The sequence below is a fragment of the Ovis canadensis genome, chromosome 1 (assembly GCF_042477335.2).
Source record: "Ovis canadensis isolate MfBH-ARS-UI-01 breed Bighorn chromosome 1, ARS-UI_OviCan_v2, whole genome shotgun sequence".
In the NCBI taxonomy this organism is placed as follows: domain Eukaryota; kingdom Metazoa; phylum Chordata; class Mammalia; order Artiodactyla; family Bovidae; genus Ovis; species Ovis canadensis.
Window position 1 is genome coordinate 235,628,705 of NC_091245.1, and position 27,759 is coordinate 235,656,463.

Here is a 27,759-nt window from a genome sequence, read left to right on the forward strand (position 1 = left end):
GTGTCAGACTTCATTTTTTTGGGCTCCAAAATCACTGCAGATGGTGATCGCAGCCATGAAATTAAAAGACACTTACTCCTTGGAAGAAAAGTTATGACCAACCTAGATAGCATATTCAAAAGCAGAGACATTACTTTGCCGACTAAGGTCCGTCTAGTCAAGGCTATGGTTTTTCCAGTAGTCATGTATGGATGTGAGATTTGGACTGCAAAGAAGGCTGAGCGCCGAAAAATTGATGCTTTTGAACTGTGGTGTTGGAGAAGACTCTTGAGAGTCTCTTGGACTGCAAGGAGATCCAACCAGTCCATTCTGAAGGAGATCAGCCCTGGGTGTGCTTTGAAAGGAATGATGCTAAAGCTGAAACTCCATTACTTTGGCCACCTCATGTGAAGAGTTGACTCATTGGAAAAAACTCTGATGCTGGGAGGGATTGGATGCAGGAGGAGAAGGGGACGACAGAGGATGAGATGGCTGGATGGCATCACTGACTATGGACGTGAGTCTGAGTGAACTTCAGGAGCTGGTGATGGTCAGGGAGGCCTGGTGTGCTGCTATTCATGGGGTCACAAATAGTCAGACACAACTGAGCGACTGAACTGAACTGAACTGAACTGAATAACAAAAGATCAGAAAGGGAAATTAAGTAAAATAATCCCATTTACCATGACACTAAAAAGAATAAAAAAGCTAGGAATAAACCTACCTAAGGAGCATAAGATGTGTACCCCAACAACTGTAAGATGCTGATGAAAGAAATCAAAAATGACACAAACAGATGGAAATCTACCTGGGGTACTTGGATTGGAAGAATAACTATTGTCAAAATGACTATACTACTGAAGGGAAGCTACAGATCTAATACAGTTCTATTCAAACACTCAGTTATGTCTGATTCATTGTAACCCCATGGACTGCAGCACGCCAAGCTTTCCTGTTCATCATCATCTCCTGGAGCTTGCTCAAACTCAAGACCTTTGAGTCAGTGATGCCATCCAAACTTCTCATCCTCTGTCATCCCCTTCTCCTGCTCTCAATCTTTTGCAGCATCAGGGTCTTTTCCAATGAGTCAGTTCTTCGCATCAGATGGCCAAAGCATTGGAGCTTCAGCTTCAGCATCAGTCCTGCCAATGAATATTCAGGACTGATTTCCTTTAGGATTGACTGATCTGATCTCCTTGCAGCCCAAGGGACTCTCAAGAGTCCAACACCACAGTTCAAAAGCATCAATGCTTCAGTGATCAGCTTTCTTTAGAGTCCAACTCTAACATCCATACATGACTACTGGAAAAACCATAGATTGACTAGACGGGCCTTTGATGCTAAAGTGATATCTCTGCTTTCTAACATGCTGTCTAGGTTGGTCATAGCTTTTCTTCCAAGGAGCAAGCATCTTTGAATTTCATGGCTAGAGTCACCATCTGCAGTGATTTAGGAGCCCCCCCCAAATAAAGTCTCTCACTGTTTCTCCGTCTATTTGCCATAAAGTGATAGGACCACATGCCATGATCTTAATTTTCTAAATGTTGAGTTTTAAGCCAACCTTTTCACTCTCCACTTTCACTTTCATAAAGAGGCTCTTTAGTTCTTTGCTTTCTGCCATAAAGGTGGTGTCATCTGCATATCTGAAGTTATTGATATTTCTCCAGGCAATCTTGATTCCAGCTTGTGTTCCATCCAGTCCAGCATTTTGCATGATGTACTCTGCATATAAGTTAAATAAGGAGGGTGACAATATACAGGGTGATGTACTCCTTTCCTGATTTGGAACCAGTCTATTGTTCCACGTCAAGATTTAATACAACCCCTATCAAATTACCAATTTTTTGCAGAACTGGAACAAATAATTTTAAATTTTTCATGGAAATATAAAAGACCCTGAATAGTCAAAACAATCCCATGAAAGAGGAAGAGAGCTGGAGGAATCATGCTCCTTGACTTCAGATTATAGAGCCAAAACAATATGGTACTGGCACCAAGACAGATTTACAGATCAAGAGAACAGGACAGAAAGCCCAGAAATAAACCCACACACCTATGGTCAACTAATCTATAACAAAGGAGCCAAGAAAATTCAATAGAGAAAAGACAGTGTCTTCAAAAAGTGATGCTGGAAAAACTGACAGTTACCTGTAAAAGAATGAAATTAGAACATTCTCTAATACCATATACAAAAACAAACTCAATATTTAAAGCCAAATACTATTAAACTCTTAGAGGAAAACATAGGCAGAACACTCTTTGACTTAAATCACACTAATATCTTTTTGGATACACCTCCTATAGTAATGAAAATAAAAAGAAAAATAAACAAAAGGGACCTAATTAAAAACTTTTGCACATTAAGGAAAATCATTAACAAAACAAAAAGACAACCCACAAAATGGGAGAGTATATTTGCAGACAAGTGGCCAACAAGGGATAAATCTCCAAAATATACAAACTGCTCATGCAGCTCAGAATCAAAAAAACAAACAACCCAATCAGAAAGAAGGCAGAAGATCCAAATAGACATTTCTCCAAAAAGACAAACTAATAGCCAAAAAACACATAAAAAGATGTTCAACATCGTTCATTATTCAGTTCAGTCACTCAGTTGTGTCTGACTCTTTGCGACCCCATGAATCACAGCACGCCAGGCCTCCCTGTCCATCACCAACTTCCGGAGTTCACTCAGACTCACATCCGTTGAGTCAGTGATGCCATGCAGCCATTTCATCGTCTTTTGTCCCCTTCTCCTCCTGCCCCCAATCCCTCCCAGCATCAGACTCTTTTCTAATGAGTAGAGAAATGCAAATCAAAGCTTCAATGAGGTATCACTTAACACTGGTCAGAATGGCCATCATTAAAAAGTTTACAAACAATAAATAATGGAAAGAGTGGAGAAAAGTGAATCTTCTTACACTGTTAGGGGGAATGTAAACTGGTATAGCCACTATGGAGAACAGTATGGAGGGTACTTCAAAAAGTAAAAATGGTTGCCATATGATCAAGCAGTCCCACTTGGACATCTATCTGGAGAAAACCATAATTTGAACAGATATATGCACACTAGTGTTCAGGGTAGCACTATTTATAAGAACTAAGACATGAAAGCAACCAAAATATCCATCAACAGATGAACAGATAAAGATGTGATATTTATATACAATGAAATGTTATCCAGCCACAAAAAAGAATGCAATTTTGCCATTTATAGGAATATGGATGCACTTGGAGGGCATTATGCTAAGTGAAATAAATCAGAGAAAGATACTTATGAAATCACTTATATGTGTAATCTAAAAATACAACAAACTAGTGAACATAACACAAAGAAGCAGACTCACATATACAGAGAACAAAATAGTGGTTGCCAGTAGGGGAGGCCATGGAGAAGGAAATGGCAGCCCATTCCATTCCCTTGCCTGGAAAATCCCCTGAACGGAGGATCCTGGTGGGCTACAGTCCATTGGGTCGCAAAGAGTCAGACACAACTGAAGGACTTCACTTTCACTCTTCACTTTCAGTCAGGGAGGGGCTGGAGGGGGCAACACAGGGGTGGTGGAGTGGGAGGTAGATACTGCTGGGTATAAAATAGGTTCAAGAATGTATTGTCAACAGGAGGAATATAACCAAAATTTTGTAATAACTGTAAATGGAAAGAAATCTTTAAAAATTGTATAAAAATTAAAAACAAAATTAGCAATCCATGGAATACTAGATGTGTTAGATGCCACAGAAGTCATTTATTTCAATTCTTTTCTCTCCAGCCTTTAATGGTTTACTTGCTTATTTTCTCACAGATGAAAAAAGAACCCAGACAGGATTCTGGGATTCTCCCAAATCCACAGAACCAGTTAGGGACACAGCTTGGTTGACTCCACAAGTCTTTTTTCTCCTGACACAGCTTTTTTTTTTTTCTTTTTTAAAGGTGGTGCATCATTGCCCACAACATGAAAAGGTCAATTATATTCTAAGTTGGGAGACTTCCCTGGTGGTCCAGGGACCAAAACTGTGCTCCCAATGTGGGGGTCCAGATTCCATCCCTGGTCAGAGAACTAGATCCTGCATGCTGTAACTAAGAGCAAACATTTGCTACAACTAAAGATACCATGTGCTGCAATGAAGATCAATGATCCTGTGTTCAGCAACTAAGAACTTGTGCAGCAACCCCCTCCCCCCAAAAAAATTTAAGTTGGAACTAAGTTAAAATTGATGCTTTTGGGAGGGGACGTATGTACACCTATAGTTAATTCATGTTGATGTATGACAGAAATCAAACCAATATTGTAAACCAATCATCAATTAAAAATTAAAAAAATAAAAATAATCCTCATAAATAAAAAGAAAAAAGCATTGATGCTTTTGAACTGTGGTGCTGGAGAAGACTCTTGAGAACACCTTGGATAGTAAGGAGATCAAATCAATCAATCATAAAGGATATCAACCCTGAATACCCATTGGAAGGACTGATGATGAGGCTGAAGCTCCAATACTTTGGCCACCTGGTGTGAAGAGCCAACTCATTGGAAAAGATCCTGATGCTGGGAAAGACTGAAGGCAGAAGAAGAAGGCAACAGAGGATGAGATGGTTGGATGGCATCACCAATTCAATGGGCATGAATGTGGGCAAACTCCAGGAGATGGTGGACAGGGAAGCCTGGTATGCTGCTGTTCATGGGGTTTCAAACAGTCAGACATGACTAGGTGACTTAATGGAAATAATAAATTAAGATGTAATTCAGCACTTCATCAAGGTTTTCAAAAGAAAGAATGTGAAAATAAGTTTTAGTCTCTCAGCTCCTATAAGATTAGGACTGGTGTTGTAGAACAGGGGCTATTCTGAATCTTTCCTAATGCTGTTATGTGTTATAGACTGCATCTCAGGGCATACTTCCTAGAGCTGCAGGAGATGGAGTGTTTAAGGGGACAAGAGATTATATCCAGTATGTCTACAGTTGTTGCTTTCCCGAGCAGTCAGAATGGCTGCTGCGCAAGAGACCAAAAATACTCATGAATATTCTTGTGTGCGTTGTGCTCAGTCGTGTCCGACTCTTTGCAGCCTCATGCACTGAGGCCTATCAGGTTCCTCTGTCCATACGATTTTCCAGGCAAGAATACTGGAGCGGGTTGCCATTTCCTTCTCCAGGCAATCTTCCCAACCCAGGGATCAGACCTGCATCTCTTGCACCTCCTGAATTGCAGGTGGATTCTTTATCACTGTGCCGACTGTGAAGTCCAAATACTGATGAGCTCCCTGCATTTCCCAGTCTTGTATTTGACTAGCTCTGCAATAAAATATGAGTGAAAAATTTGGCTGTCACGTCTAGGTCTGTGTGATAGTGTATTTTTTGTGTCCTGCTCAGTCCATCTCTCTACATCCCCAACCTCCAACCCACTATCCACATGGGGAGAAGAAGCAAAGAATTCCAAGATGATGGTAAAAACTCTAAAAGGAGCCAGGTAACGGTCATGGGTAAGAGAAGGGTCACAGTAAAACTGTCCCACTCTAGAGGGTTTCATGTGAAGAACTTTGTGCTCTCCATGTTTGTGACTGTTTGTTACAATAACTTACATTAATTACCTAAACACATCCAACTGTCTTTAAATGTTAGTTATTAATTTGACTCTGATGGCCTGGGAATTAATATGAAGCAGCAGCTTTAGATGATATCAGACAATTTCTCTAATATATTGAATAATTATTTCATCATATCAAATGCAGACTTTCAGACTGTTGTGCAGTATGTAACATAATTTATCTAAAATTTAAGCCCACAATTTTTTTTCTCAATAGAAATTATTTTCACATTGATTACACAGTCCCTGAGGTTGTATCATATAGTTTCTCTGGTCATTAAGATATAGATATTTAAACCTATATGTTTCCCTTCCAGAGACAGATGACTTTATAATGACTCTTTCCATGTGATTGTACATAGACTAAACTGCTGTAATGAAGAGTCCCCTCCTTCATCCCAAAATACTCTGATTCAAACAAGCAGGAGTTGATTTTTCTGTTATTAGTCTAGAATAGGCCCACAGTGAGGTTGCCCAGGGCCCAGACCCTATCAGCCTTGTTACTTTTCCAACCCAGGTGGAAGCAAGCTCATCAGCACCACATCTGTGTTTCAGTCTGCACCATGGAGTGCAAGCAATCTCCTTCCTAAACTATATGGTGCAAAAGTTGAATGGATCACTTCTGTTCATACTCTATTTGCTGAAACAGTTACACGTCTACCCCTGGCTGGAAAACGTGGTCTTAATCTCAGTAGCTGTGTGTCCAGACAAAACACGTGTATTCTGCTATAAAAAGGAAGGAGAAGGGACATGGGGATGAAGCAGTTTAAACCTGACTAACCACATTGGGACTTTCAGCCACATTTGACTATCAGAAGGAATCTGTCGTATTTTGTACTATTCTACAGTGAATACCCTTGCAAATGAAAATCACCGACATCCCCTGAAATAATAAACAGTACCTTTATTATCATATGGCAATCTTTTATTTTTTCCAATTTTCAAGGAATGAAGAAACGGAACATGCACTTTCCTGCAATATATTTTAATGTGTTACTCTATGAGCCTTCATGTATTTTCTCTTGGATTTAGGAAGTTTTGAAGGCAGGAGGCTAGTTAAAAGACTTGTCATTGATCAATCAGAATGGGTGCCAGGGGTAAACAGATGGGACGCCCATATAGGCACCTACCAGCTGAGTGTCAGTCCTGTCTAGGGTGGGGCAAACTCAGCAGAAGTTTGTTTAGAGTGAAATGAAGAGTCTCATGGAAATAATTTATCCTCAGGGAAGTGAAAGCAGAAATTCAAAAGTTTGGCTTAGAAGAAGGGAGACTGTGCATTGTCTGTCACTCAGAATGTTGCCACAAGTTCATATTTTAAGTTCTAAGTCAAGAGGTCTGTAATAACAGGGCAAATAATATATGTGTGTGTATATGTATATGTATATATATATTTTTTTTTTCCCGCCTTCCCAATAAAAATAAAAGTCTTTATAGGCTATGGGAACAAAGATGTCAGTAACATGGCAATGATGCAATGGACAGATTCCATGCTGGGATCTCTGGCAGTATCAGGAGGCAGAGCCCTGCAATCAGATGACGATGCCCTCGGTGTCTGGCATCTGTAGCAATGGGGATGTGGGGGTTGGGTTAGTAGCAGTAGACCCCTCAGTGAGCACAGGAGCAGAGCTGCTGCATAAGGAACTGGCATTAACAGATGTTGCAGAAAAGTGGAGCAAGAGAGGAAGGAATTCTTGAGTGGTCAAGAATCCTGAAGCTGGTTTGATATGGAATGTGTGTGGTTCCCACTGGACTCTCAGAAATATCTGAGAGGAAGTTGAGAAAATCAGGAATTTGTTCCTACAAAATGGATGGGAGTGAAGACAGGGAGAGGCTGTTTAGTGATATTTACTGTGACACTTTCTCTACCCTCTCTCCCTGCTTTATTAATAGGGACTCACAGCTAGATAGAGTTCTTGAGCTGTTTGATCTGGGACTTGAGGCCTTATCTGGTAGAGCTCCAAGCCTTGCTGCCTGTCCCCCTTGGCCTTTGTCACTGATTTGCCTAGCCTCTCAGAAGAGGGAAGGGATCCAGCCTGGCACACTTTTCATTCAAGGACTACGCATCCTGAGGCTGAAACTAATGATCCTCTTTACTAAAGCATTCCCCCTTTCATTTAATTTAATTTCATTTGTTTTGTCTATTACCTTGGCCACTCTTTGAGCATTTGGTGCTTCTGATTCAAGGCTCTAACGACAAAATGGAAACCACACTATTAAGAAATTTCCTTTCTTCTAATCTTTGTAGAATAGAATTTTCTATTCTAATGACGTCTGCCTATCATTAGTCTTGCCTCTTAACTTTAACCTTTTAATTCTATTTGGCAAAATATCTCACCAGAGGGAAGAATGTAAAAGTCATTTTATGAACTGGCGCATGAAATGATTTGAGATTGGGTTAGTTGTGATGTATTAAAAATGTTTTAACAAGTACATCTCATGGTAGAAAGATTAAGGACAATGGCATAAACTCAGCTCATAATCCCTAAATAGTAAAAAAAGAAAAAAGTGCTCTGATGAACTGGGTGCTATACCAAGTCCTGAAGGTACAATGGTGAATAAAACAGACGTGAATTTTCACATTGTTTCCTAGTTCTCTTGTTTCATGTTAGTCTAATTCCATTTTGGGCAGAAAAATCAGGCTTTAAAAATTCAAATGGACTTCTAAAATTGAAACTTCTGTTTAGAATTCTAGATCCCAACAATTAGGCCACAAAATATCTTGAGAAGTGAATTTTCTTCTGGTTGCTGCTGCTGCTAAGTCACATCAGTTGTGTCCGACTCTGTGTGACCCCATAGACGGTAGCCTACCAGGCTCCTCCATCCATGGGATTTTCCAGGCAAGAGTACTGGAGTGGGGGTGCCATTGCCTTTTCTGTTCTTCTGGTTAGTTTGAGACAATCCAATTGAGTCTTTGAAGAACTGTCACAATTACCAACCTGGTCCCAGGTTGTTCTCTTCTCTTGGAATTCCTGGCCTGCTACTTGTTCTGAAGCAAGTCTCTCTATCTTTAAAACCTAGTTCAATGATGCATCTTCCTAAAACCTTTGCAAATAGATGTAGTCTCATTTGTATCATGGTTAAATCCACCATCATAGTTATTCTGACTTAACTTCCTTAAATTACCATTAGCCTACACATTGTAATTGGGTGAATTAGACAAAAGTACTTCTTCAACATACTTCATCTATTGGAAAATTGTTGTAATATGATACAATAAAATAATTACAGTCATCTGTGAAAAAAGTTACAACCATACAAATCTACTATATCTAAGACATATAAGAAGTTCCCTAGATTCTGCTGGTCTTTACTTGGTTACCCAGGTTTTACTAATTAGGTAGTGATTTGCCATTGTTCATGGTCAGTGGTGTGCTAGTAGATTCTGAATACCTGGCTCCCTGGGAAAATCAACCAATGAAACAACCAGCCTATCCTGATTTATAGTGTTCAGTTCAGTTGCTCAGTCATGTCCAACACTTTGTGACCCCATGAATCGAACCATGCCAGGCCTCCCTGTTCATCACCAACTCCCGAGTTTACCCAAACTCATGTCCATTGAGTTGGTGATGCCATCCAGCCATCTCATCCTCTGTCGTCCCCTTATCCTCCTGCCCCCAATCCCTCCCAGCATCAGGGTCTTTTCCAATGAGTCAACCCTTCACAGGAGTTGGCCAAAGTATTGGAGTTTCAGCTTCAGCATCAGTCCTTCCAATGAACACCCAGGACTGATCTTTAGGATAGACTGGTTGGATCTCCTTGCAGTCCAAGGGACTCTCGAGTCTTCTCCAACACCACAGTTCAAAAGCATCAATTCTTTGGCACTCAGCCTTCTTCACAGTCCAACTCTGACATCCATACATGACCACTGGAAAAACCATAGCCTTGACTAGATGGACCTTTGTTGGCAAAGCAAGGTCTCTGCTTTTGAATATGCTATCTAGGTTGGTCACAATTTTCCTTCCAAGGAGTGTCTTTTAATTTCATGGCTGCGATCACCATCTGCAGTGATTTTGGAGCCCCCCAAAATAAATTCTGACACTGTTTCCACTGTTTCCCCATCTATTTCCCATGAAGTGATGTGACCAGATGCCATGATCTTCGTTTTCTGAGTGTTGAGCTGAGTGTCACCCAACTTTTTCACTCTCCACTTTCACTTTCATCAAGAGGCTTTTTAGTTCTTCTTCACTTTCTTCCATAGGGTAGTGTCATCTGCGTTATCTGAGGTTATTGATATTTCTCCCAGTAATCTTGATTCCAGCTTGTGCTTCTTCCAGCCCAGTGTTTCTCATGATGTACTCTGCATATAAGTTAAATAAGCAGGGTGACAATATATGGCCTTGATGTACTTCTTTTCCTATTTGGAACCAGTCTGTTGTTCCATGTCCAGTTCTAACTGTTGCTTCCTCACCTGCATATAGGCTTCTCAAGATTTATAGTGTTAGCTGATATCAAATTACCAAGATGACATCAACTGGCTTGCAAAATCCATGAAAATTTAAAAATTGGCTCTCATGAGATAGTGCTGACTCCAGCACATAATGGGCTTGGCTTTGCTAATTCATTTTTTATATCTACAGAACTCAATAAATATTGACCTAGCAGTCCCACTCTTGGGCCTATATCCCAAGAAAATGATTTTTTCAAAAAGACGCATGTACGCCAATGTTCAGTACAGCACTATTTACAATAGAGAGCACACAAAATCAACCTAAATGTCTATTAACAGATCAATGGACAAAGAAGAGGTGGTATATGTATACAATGGAATATTAGTTAAGAATGAAATTGGGTCATTTGTAGAAATATGGAAGGACCTAGAGTCTGTCATACAGAGTGAAGCAATTCTAACAGAGAAAATGAATCAAATATCATATATTAACCATATATGTGGAATCTAGAAAAATGGTACTGATGAACCTATTTGCAGGGCAGGAATAGAGATGTGATTTGGACATATTAATATATACACTCTCATGTGTAGAATAGCCAGTGGGAAGCTGCTATATAGCATAGGGAGTGCAGCTTGGTGCTGTGATGACCTAGAGGAGTGGGATGAGGGTGTCTACAAGAGGGAGGTCTAAGAGGGAGGAGATATCTATATATATACAGCTGTTTCATTTTGTTGTACAGCAGAAACCAACACAACACTGTAAAGCAACTATACCCCAACAAAAAATATAAAAAAATAAAACCCTCAGAAAAACACATTTGGGAAATGCTTCATAACGTTGAATTTGACAATGATTTCTTTAACACTAAAAGCACAGGCAATGAAAGAAAATAGATAAAATAAGCCATATAAAAATTAAAAACTTTAGTGCATCAAAAATTACAGTGTCAACAAAGTGAAAAGACAGCTCATGGAATGGGAGAAAATATTTGCAAACTATGTATCAGATACGGGGTCTACTACTCAACAAGAAATCAGCCTGATTAAAAAATGAGTAAAAGATTTGAATAGACATTTCACCAAAGAAGATATACAAATAACCATTAAGTAAATGAAAAAGGATGCTCAACATCAGTAATAATTTTTCTAAAATGCAAATACAAACCACAATGAGATACTTTCTCACACCCATAAGGATGGCTATTGTGAAAACCAAAATAAAACAGAAGAAAGTAACAAGTGTTGGCAAGGATGTGGAGAAATTGGAACCCTTGTGGAGCTGGGAGAAATGTAAAATGGTATAACCACTAAGGAAAACAGTATGGCAGTTCATCAGAAAATTCAACAGAATTACAGATCCTGCAATTTCAGTACTAGATATACACCCAAAAGAATTGAAAGCAAGGTCTCAAAGAGATATTTGCACCCTCGTGTTCATTAGCAGCATTATACAACAGCCAAAGCAGAATCAAGCTACGTTATCATTGATATGTGAAGGGATTAATAAAATGTGGCATATACATTAAAAAAAATATATATATATATATATAGAGAGAGAGAGAATGAATGAATTACTCAATCTTAGAAAGAAAATTCCCGGAGAAGGCAGTAGCACCCCACTCCAGTACTCTTGCCTGGAAAATCCACGGGTGGAGCCTGGTAGGCTGCAGTCCATGGGGTCGCTAAGAGTCAAACACGACTGAGCGACTTCACTTTCACTTTTTATTTTCATGCATTGGAGAAGGAAATGGCAACCCATTCCAATGTTCTTGCCTGGAGAATCCCAGGGACGGGGGAGCCTGGTGGGCTGCCGTCTATGGGGTCATACAGAGTCAGACACGACTGAAGTGACTTAGCAGCAGCAGCAGCAGCAGTAGGAAGGACATTCTAATGCATGCTGCAACATGGATGAACCTTAAGGACATTATACTGTGTGAAATCAGCCAGAAACTAGAACAAACATATTTCGTTTATATGAGGAACCTAGAGAAGTCACATCCATACAGACAGAAAGTAGAATGGAGGTTGCCAGGAGCTAAGGGAAGGGAAGAATAGAGTTATTGTTTAATGGTTTTGTACTCTCAGTTTGGTAAAATAAAAATGTTATGGAGTTGGGTGGTGGTGACAATGTGAATGTCCCTAACACCACAAAACTGCAACACTTCAAAATGGTTAAGATGGTAAATTTTATGTTATATATATTTTACCACAGTTGAAAAAAAACAAAACAAAACCTTTGACTAGTATTGTAGAAGTTAAGTTCTTAAATTGCATTTCACTGTCACTGAATGAGTACCTAAACACAACTGGCTGAGAGTACAACTCCCAAAAAAGCAGACAGTGCCTACCTTTCTAGAGCTGTCTGTCATCAGCCAGCACTTAAGTAGCCTCGGAAAAAAAAAATAAAAAAAATAAAAATGAAGAAGCCCTAACCAATGCAAATATGAAACTTACAGGTATTTTACCTGAAAAAAATCAAGAATATGCTTGGCATTGCTACCAAGGGCAATAGCATTTGCCAGTGTAACTATCTCTTTAATGTTTGGGCACTGGGGTAATATATCTTTTTTATGACACACTTCTGAGGCTGAAGTACAGAAGTTCCTGAGAACATAGCAATTCATTAGCTTGCCTAAGGTAAAAATAATACCTATAAATAACCTTTCAGGAAAATGCAATGTGCCAAGTGCAGTAAAATTTCAAGGCTGTCTTATGATTAGTATTTCCTCAGTCCTGGGTTTCTATTTTCTCAAAGCTTTGGCTAAACAATTTACATTTTAACTACTTTAGTGGATAAAGCTATAAATATTTTCCTGACATATTAGTGCTTATACAAGGAAGGTCCTCTTCATGGTTAATTAGTTTGCATGCTGAGATGAAAGGTGGGTGATAGGCAAAGCTCGTTAAGTGTCAAACACCTAACTTCTTTAAGATAGATTATGTTTATTTTATAAAGGCCAATGTTGGATTCTTTGCATGAGTGAATCAATTATGACTACACACATTAGTTGAGAATAATGGCAACTCATATCTAGTTATCTCAAGCTGGTGTTGTACCCATATACTTCACTATCTAATAACAGATAAGCGAAGAATAATAAATATCCTTTGACCAACCTTTTATAGTTGTATATATTTTGCTATTAGAAGATAATAGCGAATATTTATATCGTGCATTTTCTGTAGCTGCTGCAACAAATTAACACAAAGTTATGACTTAACAACATAAATTCGTTACATTACAGTTCTGTAGATCAGAAATCGAAGAGTGGTCTCCCTCGGCCAAAATAGTCCCTGCTTGTCCAGTCCCTCCTGAAGGTGCGTGGGAAGAATCCACTCCCTCACCTTTTCCAGCTTCTAGAAAAGGGTAAGGGTCACCCCTTACCTTATGACCCTCTTTCTTTATCTTCAATCATCTACAGCTGGTCATTTTCTCATACTGCCTGGCTCTGAATTCTACCTCTAGCTTCCCTTTTAAGAACTCAGGTGATTACACTGGACCTACCTATAATCCAGGTTACTCTCACCTAAAGATCAGCTGATCAGCAAAGTTAATTCCATCTGCAAACTTTAATTCACCTTTACCCCATGCCCTCACAACTTTACAGGTTCTAGAAATTAGGATGTGGATCTCTTTAAGTGGGGAGAGGGGTGTTATTCTGCCTACCACAGAATCACAGGACAAAAATACATTTACATTTTTACACTTTACTTCTGAGCAAACTAAGCTTCAAAGGAGTTAAACAGCTTTCCCAAGATTTCTGTGCCAATGCCATTTTCCAAGCAAAGTAAAGATACTTGCATAACTGTTTTCCCCCAGATTATTTCACTCAAAACTTTTTGTTTTCAGTGTGCTGCTTTTGCCTTTTTTTTTTTTTTACTTTTGAAGAAATCTTTTGCTATTTAAAGGATGCACGTTTTTTTGCTTTTTCTGTTTCAAGAGAGTCTAGAGAGTAAAATGATTCGACAGGGATTAAGTAAGTGACTCACCTAGAGCAACAGAACAAACAATACGGTAAAAATAAAAATCTAGTCTTTAAGCCAAAAGCCCTCATGTTTTTAAAGACCAACAGGTTTAATCAAGATATTAAATTTCAATGTAGTTGAAAACACAATTTGCTGGCAACTGGTACAGTAACCTTTCCATAGAGGTATGTGTAACTATGACCATTTTGAAGAATAAATTGAAGCTTAGAGGAGTCAAATGTTTGCTGTGTCAGCATTTGGCTAGTCCTTGCCCTGTGTGTCCCTGGGCCTATATGGAGCAATCTGGATTAAAATTTTTCCACAACACTGTGACCTAGTTCTTCTGCACTGTAATATCTTTAGCCATCTCCAAAAGGTTCTGTTTGGAAAACATTCAATCTGCCTGACTTCTGGTTTAGAAAAGGCCTTGATCTTTCCTGATTTTAATTCTGAGTTGATGGAAATACAGAGAAATTATTTGCTTAATGCAGTGATTTAGCAAGAGAACTGGAATGAGTAGTATTCTAAATTCCCAGTAGTAGAAACAAATGTTATCTTTATCACACAAATTCTGGCAAATGCAAGAAACGCACAGAACTTCTTTCAAAGTAAAATGATAGTCAATAAACTTTGAGAATAGTTTAAGATACTTGGGGGGAAAAAAGCCCTTTTCTTGGTACAAGACATGTCAAGAGCTCTGAATAATGAACAATTGTGGCAGAATGCATACTCTCCTTGGCTGTGTCCTTCTAGAATTAGCATTGCTGCCTAGAGTAATTGGGTTCTTATGTACTTTAGTTACCTAATTTTGTATGAGGTGTGTGTGCGGAGTTGCTCAGTCGTGTCGAACTCCTTGTGACCCCATGGACTGTAGCCCACTAGGCTCCTCTGTCCATGGAATTTTCCAGGCAAGAATACTTCAGTGGGTTGACATTTCCTACTCCAGGGTCACAGAGCAATATTCTTTATCTCATTTTCCAACTGTCAAAACCCCATCCATCCTGTCAAATACAACATATTACTTCTAACAGAATGTCTTTGCCATACTAGGAAAATCCCTTGAATTCTCAAGTTGTGTTTTCTCTGTATTTCTTGGCACATGACACATTCAGCTGCATAAGTATTTGTGTACATTTTAATGTCTGTACTAAAAGTCCAGCTGTTTCATTTATTTTTATCTTCTAATGATCCTACTAGAAGGTAATCTTCTAAGGACTCTTTTACATGCAATATACTGCATCACACATAAAAGGTGGTCAATGCTTGGTCAATGAATAAGTGAATGTGTGTAATGGACAACGACAGTGGCCACCAAAGAGTATCACTTTATCTTGCTTTTTTTCTTATTTTTATTTTGTTTATAATAGAGTACCTTGAATATAGCATATGCTCAATAAGTATTTACTGCTATAACTGTTTAAAGCACTAAATATTCTTTTAAAAATAACAAAGGCTTATATAAAGTAATAAATTGGAAACTATATTGTTTCCTATAAAAGATAATTGTTTGGGGAGGGAGGTGGGAGGGGGGGTTCATGTTTGGGAACACATGTACACCCATGATGGATTCATGTCAATGTATGGCAAAACCAATACAGTATTGTAAAGTAAAATAAAGTAAAAATAAAAATTAAAAAAATAATAAAAAAAAAGATAATTGTTTTGCCAAGACATGGCAAAAGATAGAATCCTGATGAAAACTAATGAATAAAATTACTTAAGCTTTAAAAAAAAAAAAAGATACGTTTTGGGAATTTAGCTATAAGTGAGTTGATATTGATAGACTAAAATCCATTTTATAGTGACATAGAAAACTGATAGCACATTTATATAGATTTTAGACTTCAACATATCTTGATTTGGTCCCTGGCCTTGTCATTTACTCTCTTTGTGAATTTGGGCAAATTAGTTAAACTCTCAAACTCAAATTCACCATCTCTAAAATAGGAGTATTAACATTAACTCACAGGGAAGTTACAGTAAATGGAAACTTCATACAAACAACCTAAATCATAGACCTTATTCATAATAAAATATATTCTCTGCCTTCCCACCCTCTTATTGAAAATGTATTTCTTCAATATTGTATCTAGGTAAAATGCATGTCTTCATTTGACACATTCAGAATATAATATGCACAGTATAATCCAAACTGAGGCATTTTGCAAAGTTTTAAAGAAATATCTAGTATAACTGGCATTTGGGACATCTGTGTCTTCCTTTGTCTTCTAGGGACAGTGCTTTTCTTCTTTTGGGAAGCTGCCCTTCTCCTACTCTGTAGGGAATCAATGATCATAATTTCTATAACCTCCTTACTTCCCCATGACCTATTCACATGGGTAGGCATGTTTCCAAAATGGGCCAATTGGTTTTCTCCAGGATTTATCAAGTGTATTGTAGCTAGAGGCTGTACTTCCCCTGGGAAGGAAGCAGAGACTCTTTGAGCCTGTCATGGTTGACCAGCAAGGTTTCCTTTTGGCAAAGTTGACTGGCAATCATAAAGTAAACCACACGGAAAGAAGCCCCAGTTATTCTTGTTATTTAATTGCTTAGTCATGTACAACTCTTTTGCGACCCCATTCACTGAAGCCCACTGGGCTCCTCCATCAGTGGGATTTCTCAGGTAAGAATAATGGAGTGGGTTGCCATTTCCTACTCCAGGGGATCCTCCCGACCCAGGGATCAAACCCACATCTCCTGTACTGACAGGCAGATTCTTTAACACGGAGTCACCTGGTACTCCTAACTATCCCAAATTTGATTATGGGATCAACACAATCTCCAGTTTTGGCTAAACTAGAATTTGAATTTCACATTTATGACTAAAGTCAAATAAAAGCAGTGGCTCACCTAGAATTAGCTCTATCCTGGTGTTTCCTCCTGCTCAGTCTCTACACATTAGCACTGACCCCTGGTAAAGCATTTAAGTCTGATCACTGTATAGTTTACTGCCTTCTGTTTCAGTCCTAGGCTGCATCCTTTCCTTTGGTCAGTGTTTGGCAAATGACAGCATTTTGTATGGAGGGAGACCAACGGGAGAGTGTGGCCAAATCAGTCCTTTAGTATTTTCAGGGGAAAAAAAAAAACAAACAAACCAAGCAGACCTTCCTAGAGTACATCTCTGGTCTCACAGAACCACTTCAAGTAGTCAGTGGGAAGTCCATCAAAATCTCCTGCCCTATGTCAGGCAGCATGTGTAGAAGCCACTTTGTAAATCTGAGAATTAGCCTGTTTTGTGTGTGCTTGTGTTGCAAGGCAGGTGAAGATGAGGGAAAGAAGCTCCTGACCCAGATTTTCTGCACTGAATTCCTTGAATCTAAGTAGACTGAGATACCAAACTGACTAGCTTCTTAAATAAATCAACATAGCTTAAATCCAGGGGAATTATATTTCTCTTTTCTGGTCATCCCCCCCTCCATCATTCTTTCCCTACCATCTTTGCTCCCATACATCCTCCTTTCTTCCAAATGGAAAAATGTACCATTTTCACATTATAGAAATACTAAAATGCAAGAAAAAAAGGAAATAAGAACCACCTGCAACATCATCAACTGGAGATATTCCCTACTAATTTCTGGCATATATTCTTCCATCTCTTTTCCTCTGCAACTGTATTTAAACATGATTGAAATCATAATGCATACTCAGCACTGTGTCCTTTTCATATTTTCTTTGAACAAATCTAAACATTTTCTGCTGTTTATTTTTTCCTTCAGTATCATGGATAAAGATGTGGCCACCATTTTAGCATTCACTGCATCTTTGACAACATATTGTAGGGAACAGAGAGCTTGGTGAGCATATGTGTTGAAGGATTAACACCAAGGTAATCAATATTCTTGCCTGAAAGATGCCACGGACTGAGGAGACTAGCAGCCCAGAGGGTCACAAAAAGTCGGACAAGACTGAGTGACTTCACTTTCAATCAATAATTCAGGTATGTGACAAAATCAATAATCCATTTTTGTCTTCGTGGATGTAGAGTAGATTTTCAGGATACATTGGAATTTGAGATGATCAGGTCAGAAATGACAGCAAATGCATTTACCAAAGTTGAATTAGATGTGACCTGAAAAAATGATTGTTAGTTTTGGCAAGAAGTATAAAAATTAGTCATAACGGCTAGATGTCATCTTTCTTTACTCCCCAAGCTGAGAGCCCATCCTTGTTTCCAGCAAGAGCCAATACCCTTCTGCTAGACTTCACTTGTACAACCTAGAGGATGTGCTTTATCAGACAAAATAGAAGCAGTTTGGCCATGAGGTTGAAAATGCTAGTAGTATTTCTCACTGTTTTAGAGGAAATGCAAAAACAAACAATCCCCCTCCTCCAAACAAATAAACAAAGGAGTTGAAATTAAGACAGCATTGTTAAAGACTAGAATGCAATAAACACGTGCCACTTGGACACCAGTCACATGTGGCTTCTCTCTTCGCTTGATCAACCAAAAGTCAAGTCTCAGCCCTGGTACACTGCACAAAAACACTTTGGTTCCTGCCTAAGTCATCTGATTATACCTGTAATTCTCTATAGCATTTGGCAACCTTTTTTCTTAAGTTCTGAAAACAAATCAGATCAGAAAACTATGGTATCTTTGCAAGATATATGTGGTGAAAACAAGAAAATACAAGTCAAATAGCATCTGTCATTCATTTTTAAAAGATTCAATTTGAAGCTAGCAGGAAGTATAAGATTACAGTGACAAATGCTCTATTTGGCCTTAATGTTTTTCAGGCATAAATGCTGTGAGTGTTTACGTGAGGGGTGGTGGGAGGCTGGAACAGAGAGCAGAAATAAGAGCAATAGTATGAAATGTATGTGTTTACACTGTATATTTTTGAGACTGGAACCTGATAACAAAGGACTCCTTTCCCAGGATAGCATCCTTTCCACTTTGCTCCTAGAATTTATGTAGACAGTGCAGCATGGAGCAGGCACCTCACCAAAGTTATTGCCAAGAACTTTTCCCTATTTTCATTCCTGAGTAACATCAGGCTTCAGTCCTTAGTGTCTCAGCTTATGAACTCTTTTCTTGACCAGGATTCAAGTGTGGTTAGACTTATGTGTGAGATCACTACAGATAGCTTTTAACTGATGGGATAATACCAAGTGATTGGGCATGGGTAAGAGAGATCATATCATCCCATACAACTCAGCACAGTGCCATGTACAATGAATGATGTTCACATGTGTAAGGGTAGGGAGGTACTGGTATTCTGACTTTGGTCTATCCAGTAGTCTTCTTTTTCTAGAGATAAAAAGATCCAGTTGACAGTTGGGAGAAGGGGCTTCTCAGGCACTGGTAATGTTAAGTTTCTCAGAGTCCTAGGCTACAGGATGTGTTCAGCTGAAGAAAGTTCACTGAGTTGTACATTTATACTTTATGAAATTTTGGTACATGTATTTCAATACCATTAAAAATTGTAAACAGTCATTTTTCAAGAGGTAGGAAAACCAATACTTGTATTTTAGATATTCCATTTTCATGTTTCACTAGGAAAAATAAGGATTTTGGACCCCTTCTGTAAAATATTACTCAAGTAATGAACTGAACTAGCCAACAGGACAGGAAAAGAGAACAGAAAAGCCTCAAGAACTGAACTGCTATCAGGGACTAGATCCCTGCTCCCAGAACTCTAAGTGAGTTAGAATTTTAGAAACAAGCCCACTGGATATGCAAGAAGCCTCTTATTTCTATTCAGAAATGCACTTCCAAAGCTGGACGGCTGGCACAATAAGCTTAGTGAATAATGGGTTCACAATTTCAATTTATTATCAAAATATTTCCATCATGACAAATCTGAACAGACAGGAGACGCAGAGCTACATAAATGCAGTTGTGCCCTTTTATCACAGCCACCCTCAGAGAAGATTTCATTTTGAAAATCCTGCTTATAAACTACAACTCTTATGTTATCTTTAAACCACAACTCTTATGTACCTCTAGCCAACTGTCCCGGGGCAGTTTTTAACCCAAAGTTTGTGCTTAAAGCTGTTCATCAATATGATTTATAAGTTTAAAAAGTCTCAAATTTTTATCTGTATATCATTTTACAGACCTTGTTGCTTCATTAACTATTTATCTTGGTCTGAAGCTTCAATATTCAATGGTTACTTATAATAACAATTATTTAGTCATAAATGTAGTTAACAATTAAATATAAAAATTATTATTTATACATTACTACAAATCTCTTAAAAAGACCAAGTTTTGAGAGAGAACAAGAAACTGCTTAGAAAACTGCAGGGAGCCTCAAGAATCTCATTATCAGTGGAAACAGGTACAACAAAAAACAGTTTTAGACATTCATTTTAGTCCTAAGAGTGTTTAGAATACTCTCAGAATGAATAACTGATAACTGGTAAAATTAGATTAAAACTATGTTGAGTCCCAAGGCCCCAATATGTATAAGATTTCTTTGGAAGAGTTCTGAAGGAGTGTAAATGTTGCAAATAAAGGTAAAAATAGGTACACAGGCTTCACGTTTTTAGCTCTTATGTTACTGCTGTACTTTCAGAGCCAAGTGAATTATTCTACCTTTTCTTTCTCCCTTTGATTAGAAATTCCGGTCCACATCAAGAGACAACATCAAATTGGCAGATCATATGGGAAACCGAAATGAATGGTAATATTCTGTCCAGAGATTAAGCATAATTTACACAGTGAGAATGAGTGATTTGATAGACCCCTCCTCCCTCCACACCTTTTCCAGAATAACCTAACTTCATTTGTATTGCCATGTTCTCACCCCTGTGAACTACCTCCTTATAATCAGTGACCTCTCTGACCCCTTCTCTCTTGGAAAGAGTTCCCCATTTCTGTGATTTGGGCAAGCTTAGCCAAGGGCTGCACCACTTCTGAAGATTACCAAACCCGGCATTTCTTTTCTGGATTCATGTATGAATTCTTGCGACAATAGAAGGCTTCTGAAAACTGAGGAGAGTTCTGCAAAGTCCCAATAATCCTGGGAAACAAACAAAAATCACCATCAGCATTTGACACTCATGTCCATACCATGTAAGAGCTCTACAGAATTTATGTAGATCAACTGAGTGAGTTTGGAACTTTCAGTTTAAAAGGAAATTAAAACAAAACAAACAAAAAAAAAAACTGGTAGAATGAGCACACTCCTTTTCATTAACAGAATGTTTAAATAGAGAGATGGCAAACTACAGGGGTTAAGTGCACAGATTTTGAAGACAGACCGCATGCTCTGAATCCCAGTTATGAGCTGTTTTTATTTAGCCTGTCTGTGCCTCAGTTTCCTTTTCTGTAAAATGCATATAATAATATTACCTGCATTTTAAGCTTGGTTTGGGGAGTTAATTTATAAATACTCTATTTTGGTAGGATAAATGAATAATTCAAGTTTGGAAGTGCAGTTATTTTAAGAAGAATTTGGTCAAAGAATAAAATTATGATTTCTTAAAAAGCAGAGACATTACTTTGTCAACAAAGGTCCATCTAGTCAAGGGTATGGTTTTTCCAGTAGTCGTGTATGGATGTGAGAGTTGGACCATAAAGAAAGCTAATTGCCAAAGAATTGATGCTTTTGAACTGTGGTGTTGGAGAAGACTCTTGAGAGTCCCTTGGACTGCAAGGAGATCTAAGCAGTCCATCCTAAAGGAGATCAGTCCTGGGTGTTCATTGGAAGGACTGATGCTGAAGCTGGAACTCCAATACTTTGGCCACCTGATGCGAATAACTGACTCATTGGAAAAGACCCTGATGTTGGGAAAGATTGAAGGCAGGAGGGGAAGGGGATGACAGAGGATGAGATGGTTGGATGGCATCACTGACTCAATGGACATGCTGCTACTGCTGCTGCTGCTAAGTCACTTTGAGTAAACTCGGGAGTTGGTGATGGACAGGGAGGCCTGGCGTGCTACAGTCCATGGGGTCACAGAGTTGCACATGACTGAGTGACTGAACTGAACTGAATATATCTTGAAAGGTATCTCGGTGTAACTTTATGATAGACTTTAAATAGGTATCTGTTGATTTAATAGGGAAAATAACAATTATTTTCCCTTCCCCCTCAAAGAACCCCATAGATATCAGAAATTGGATTTAGCCTGAGAAACTGGGAAGGGTTGGCAAAATGCCAATTTCCTCTTATCTTTGAACCCCAATAGGCAAAACAACACTGTCCAACTCACTATTGGCACCAAGCATTATTTGAAGGACACGGGTCAGTACAGTGATGGAGAGGTGATGTTTTCCCATCAACCATGAACCAGCTCCTTCCCTTCTCTTTCCACTGGGACCATCCCACCTCAGCCACCTTGGGTTGGGGGCATGGGGTTAAGAGGCAAGCAAACTGGAGTGGTCAGAAGACTATGAACATGTTCTAACTTGCTGAGATCTCCCTACATGGGCAGATATACAAACTGCATGACTGCTGTTTTGTTACTAAGTTGTGTCCGACTCTTTGAGACCTGTGGATTGCAGCCCATCAGGCTCTTCTGTCCATGAGATTTGCCAGGCAAGAATACTGGAGAGGGTTGCCATTTCCTTTTTTGAGCTGTATACATCCCAACATTTCTCTCCCCATCTAACCCATTTTCCACACAGCAGTCAGTGATGTTGTAAGTCAGAAAGAGAAAAACAAATATTGTAAATTAATGTATATATGTGGAATCTAGAAAAATGGTACAGGTGAATCTATTTGCAAAGCAGAAATAGGGACACAGATGTGGAGAACAAACCTATGGACACCAGGCAGGAAAAGGAGGGGTCAAGTGAACTGGGAGACTAGGATTGACATATATATAATACTATGCATAAAACAGATGATTAATGAGAACCTACTGTATAACACAGGGAGCTCTACTTAATGCTCTGTGGTGACCTAAATGGGAAGGAAATTCAAAAAAGAGGGGATATATGTATGCCAGATTCACTTTGCTGTACAGCAGAAAATAGTACAACATTGTAAATCAACTATACTGCAATAAAAATTTTGAAAGTATTTAAATCAGTAATTCTTTTACTTATAACCTTCTAGAGACTTGAAGAAAATCCAAACTCCCTTCCATCATCTCCAATGTCCTGGGGGCTCCAGCCTACCTTCCAGCCTCCTCATGATCTGTTTCCCCTATTCCTCATTAGGCTCAAACTACATGGATCCACCTTCCATTATGCAAACTGGCTAAGCCCTCGCCCTTGTCTGGCATTGTGCCTGCCGACCCCACTCCCTGCAAAGTTACTCCCCAGTGACTATGCAGCTAACTCCCCAATGACTATGCGGCTAACTCCTCAACCCCTGCTTCAACACATCATCTTAGAGGCCTTCTTGGAATACTGTCCATGTGAGCCCCTCTCACCTGTACCAGCCTCATCACAGCACTTATCATGAAATGTGATCACTTTTTTCTCCTTCTTTCCTTCCTGACATACTCTCGACACTGTAATCTCTATAAGGACAACATATGGCGTATACTTTGCTCCCTGCCGCTCCGCCACAGCTTAGCACAGTCCTCATTTATTGCAGAACTCCAGAAATAACGAATGAGCCTGTCACCTGGTCATGGTGATTACATGTAGAGAGTAACAGGATATTATGAAGAAAAACAAAACTCAGTGTTTTCGGTTTATTTGTTACAGTGAACCAACAGGAGGGAAAAAAGAAAGCATTTCCTCCCCCTATTTCATTCCACATCGAATTTGTAAAAGTCCTACTTCCTAATGTGTAACCCATCACCATATCAGTTATTTCTCAAATTTTCCATTCAGGGAAGATGTAAACTTTTTTGATTGTATGTTTTCGAGGACTCCTAGAGCAATCTTGGGGCTACCCTGGTGGCTTAGACAGTAAAGAACCCGCCTGCAATTCAGGAGATGCAGAAGACACAGGTTTGATCTCTGGGTTGGGAAGATCCCCTGTAGGAAGGCATGGCAACCCACTCCAGTATTCTTGCCTGGAGAATGCCATGGACAGAGGAACCTGAGCCCATGGGACTGCAAAGAGTCAGACACGACTGAGTGATCTGTCATGCATGAACTCAGAGCAGTATTAAAGATCAAAAGGAATCTTGCCAGCATGAAGTGGAGTAGGGGAGAGGGGTAGAGCAGAAGAATTTACATCTATCTGTTCACTGGCTGAAGAGGAAGGTCTCCTCAAGCCTGAAAAGAGGCCCAGTAAAGGCAGGTTGTGTGAATGACAAGGATGTGTCTGCCTCTCTGAGCAGGGTCCAGAGAGGACCCCTGATATGATGATACATGGCTGTCAGTGAGGCTGAACATCAAGAGCAGTGGTTGCTGTCTAGCTTGACCATGACCACCGGAAGGAAATGGAGCCACTGGACTTCACATAGGACGAGAGGACTGCAAGGATGCCAGCACCCATGGCAGGCCAGAGAAAGAGGTAATTCCCTTATTTCTAGGCTCATGAGATGCCTTTGGATTCCTGTAGGACCCTAAGAAGGAGTACACTGAAAATGACTGAAACTGAATTTTTCACCTCCTGGCTTAGGGTGGGAGCTTAGAGTTTGAATTAATTTGATTAATAATAATAAAAATGTCCATGGTGTCATTTCTTACACTTGAAAGTTCATGAACAAATTTACTCGATACCTGGTTAAAGTGATCATACATATAACAATAAGATTTCAGATATCAGGGATTTACAGTAGTACTTAGTCTTTAAGGTTCTAGGCTCATAGACTCGGAGTTAGAGAAAGGCTTTGGTTCATTTAATCTGATCCTCTTCCTTCATTAGAAACCCTAAGTGCTTGCTGAGGGACAGTAGGATGGTGGTCTGACTATTCTTCTAACTGAGGAGCAAGCTCCCTGATGGATGGGGTCATGAGCATTTGAGCATCACTGGCTGGAAGAGCTGCTCTCTTTGCTCTTACTTTATTAATATTTTTTCAAGAGATAGTTATCTTAGATATCACCACATGGGGATAAGTACTTCAGCAAAAATGTCCAAACCCAAGACTTAATTCTACCTCTCTCTTAAAAATATTAAAGACATTTAAAGGAATATACCTCAAAACAAGAAAGCCCACAAAACACCACTGGGAGTTGGCCATGCAATGACACCCAAAGTAAGGGACACTCAGGCCTCCATTTCCATTGCAGTTCCTTTCTTTTCATCCAAAAACTTCAGATAATCTGATTCTGAAAAACTAGGTCAACAATGTACCAGGGCTTCACTTACTTTCCTAGGACTCTGATTAATGCTTGGTTGTTTATAACATCAACTCTTTGGATGGATGACATAAATAGTCTATTTCAAAAAGTAGATACATTATTGATTAACATAAATTTCTTCTCTAAGAATGGGATCATATTTCATAATTTTTAACACTATATGAAGACTATGCAATGTTTGTGTTTATAATAACAGGAGACAATAACATCTTTTATTATTTCCTAAAGTAATTTTCTTGAAAATTTTAGTTTATTCTATAACATATATATTACTGCTATTTTATCATATTCCTACTGTTTATTACCTTGGCAAATAATCACTTGTACTGAAAATACCTAAGAGATGTGGAGTTGAACATCATGTAATCAAGAATGAACTTTATCTACCACATATCTGACTAGTCCTGCTTGAAATTAACTGTTTTTTTAATGGCTGAATGAGCTTTTAACAATTTATGAGTTCTCTGAAAATCTTTTGCTACTTTTTTAAAACAGACAACAGGGCTACAAGGTTAACTAGCTTCATTCATGAATAAACTTTTCAAAATTTATCATTAACTAACGTTCGTGATTCTTTTAAGGTAAGGTCACATTGGTCCACATGTGTTCCACTATAAATTCATCAAGAAATGAATGTGTGAATAGATTCGCAGGCATTGGCTAAAGATAAGTAAGTGCTAAAAGAAATTCTACAAGACCCACTAAAATCCATACCATGTATAAAATACCAGAAATGAATCCTACTATTTAAAGTAAATGGAGGAAACATCAGTATATCAAAGAGGGTTTAGCTTAGGCATGCTAAATCATAGAATGTGCTGTGCTGTGCTTAGTCACTCAGTCACGTCTGACTCTTTGCGACCCCTTGGACTATAGCCCACCAGGCTCCTCTGTCCATGGAGATTCTCCAGGCAAGAATACTGGAATGGGTTGCCATGCCCTCCTCCAGGGGATCTTCCCAACCCAGGGATCAAACCCAGGTCTCCCACATTGCAGACAGATTCGTTACCATTTGAGCCACCAGGGAAGCCCGAGAATACCGGGGTGGGTAGCCTATCCCTTCTCCAGGAGATCTTCCCAACCCAGGGATTGAACCCAGGTTTCCCACATTACAGGCAGATTCTTTACCATCTAAGCCACCAGGGAAGCCCGAGAATACTGGAGGTGGGTAGCCTATCCCTTCTCCAGGGGATCATCCCAACCCAGGAAATAGAACTGGGGTCTGCTGCATTGCAGGTGGATTCTTTACCAGTTGAGCCACCAGGGAAGCCCAAATCATAGAATAATAAGGAACAAAATAGCCACATTACTTTAAAATGTCTATTCATTTTAAATATTCATTAGAAAGAATATTCTTTAAAAAATATTAGATATTAAGCTGTGGTAAACATTTCTAGCATTAATAGTGGTGTAGGATCTATCTAAGAAAAAGAAATGCAAAAAAGCAAAATGGCTGCCTGAAGAGGCCTTACAAATAGCTGTGAAGAGAAGAGAAGTGAAAACAAAGGAGGAAAGGAAAGATAAAGCTATTTGAATGCAGAGTTCCAAAGAACAGCAAGGAGAGATAAGAAAGCCTTCCTCAGTGATCAATGCAAAGAAATAGAGGAAAACAATAGAATGGCAATGACAAGTGATCTCTTTAAGAAAATCAGAGATGTCAAGGGAACATTTCATGCAAAGATGGGCTCAAAGGACAGAAATGGTATGGACCTAACAGAAGCAGATGATATTAAGAAGAGGTGGCAAGAATACACAGAAGAACTGTACAAAAAAGATCTTCACAACCCAGATAATCACAATGTATGATCAATCACCTAGAGCTAGACATCCTGGAATGTGAAGTCAAGTGGACCTTAGGAAGCATCACTAAGAACAAAGCTAGTGGAGGTGATGGAATTCCAGTTGAGCTATTTCACATCCTAAAAGATGATACTGTGAAAGTGTTGCACTCAATATGCCAGCAAATTTGGAAAACTCAGTAGTGGCCACAGGACTGGAAAAGGTCAGTTTCCATTCCAATTCCAAAGAAGGGCAATGCCAAAGAATGCTCAAACTACTGCACAATTGCACTCATCTCACACGCTAGCAAAGTAATGCTCAAAATTCTCCAAGTCATGTTTCAGCAATACGTGAACGGTGAACTTCCTGATGTTCAAGCTGGTTTTAGAAAAGGCAGAGGAACCAGAGATCAAATTGCCAACATCTGCTGGATCATTGAAAAATCAAGAGAGTTCCAGAAAAACATCTATTTCTGCTTTATTGACTATGTCAAAGCCTTTGACCGTGTGGATCACAATAAACTGTGGAAAATTCTTAAATCAAGATTGCTGGGAGAAATATCAATAACCTCACATATGCAGATGATACCACCCTTATGGCAGAAAGTGAAGAAGAACTAAAGAGCCTCTTGATGAAAGTGAAAGAAGAGAGTGAAAAAGTTGGCTTAAAGCTCAACATTCAGAAAACTAAGACCATGGCATGTGGTCCCATCACTTCATGGCAAATAGATGGGGAAACAGTGTCAGACTTTATTTTGGGGGGCTCCAAATCACTGCAGATGGTAATTGCAGCCATGAAATTAAAAGATGCTTGCTCCTTGGAAGGAAAGTTATGACCAACCTAGACAGCATATTAAAAAGCAGAGACATTACTATGCCGACTAAGGTCCGTCTAGTCAAGGCTATGG

General features: G+C 39.1%; 1 protein-coding gene and 1 long non-coding RNA gene across 25 annotated transcripts in view; one reads left to right on the forward strand and one right to left on the reverse strand.

The window, feature by feature from the left end:
• Positions 1–19,666: 19,666 nt before the first annotated feature.
• The window catches only part of MME (membrane metalloendopeptidase), a 109,006-nt gene continuing 100,913 nt past the window's right edge, over positions 19,667–27,759 (reverse strand). For all 24 annotated transcript variants that reach the window (XM_069562253.1, XM_069562168.1, XM_069562178.1 and 21 more), the window contains one exon: positions 19,667–20,880. In XM_069562253.1, coding sequence (XP_069418354.1) covers positions 20,781–20,880 — 100 coding nt within the window. In that variant the 3' untranslated portion in view covers positions 19,667–20,780. The remainder of the gene's footprint in view (positions 20,881–27,759) is intronic.
• LOC138424843 (uncharacterized) overlaps positions 23,928–27,759 on the forward strand; it is a 62,468-nt gene continuing 58,636 nt past the window's right edge. The window contains exon 1 of the long non-coding RNA XR_011250988.1: positions 23,928–24,282. This is a non-coding gene — a long non-coding RNA (uncharacterized lncRNA). The remainder of the gene's footprint in view (positions 24,283–27,759) is intronic.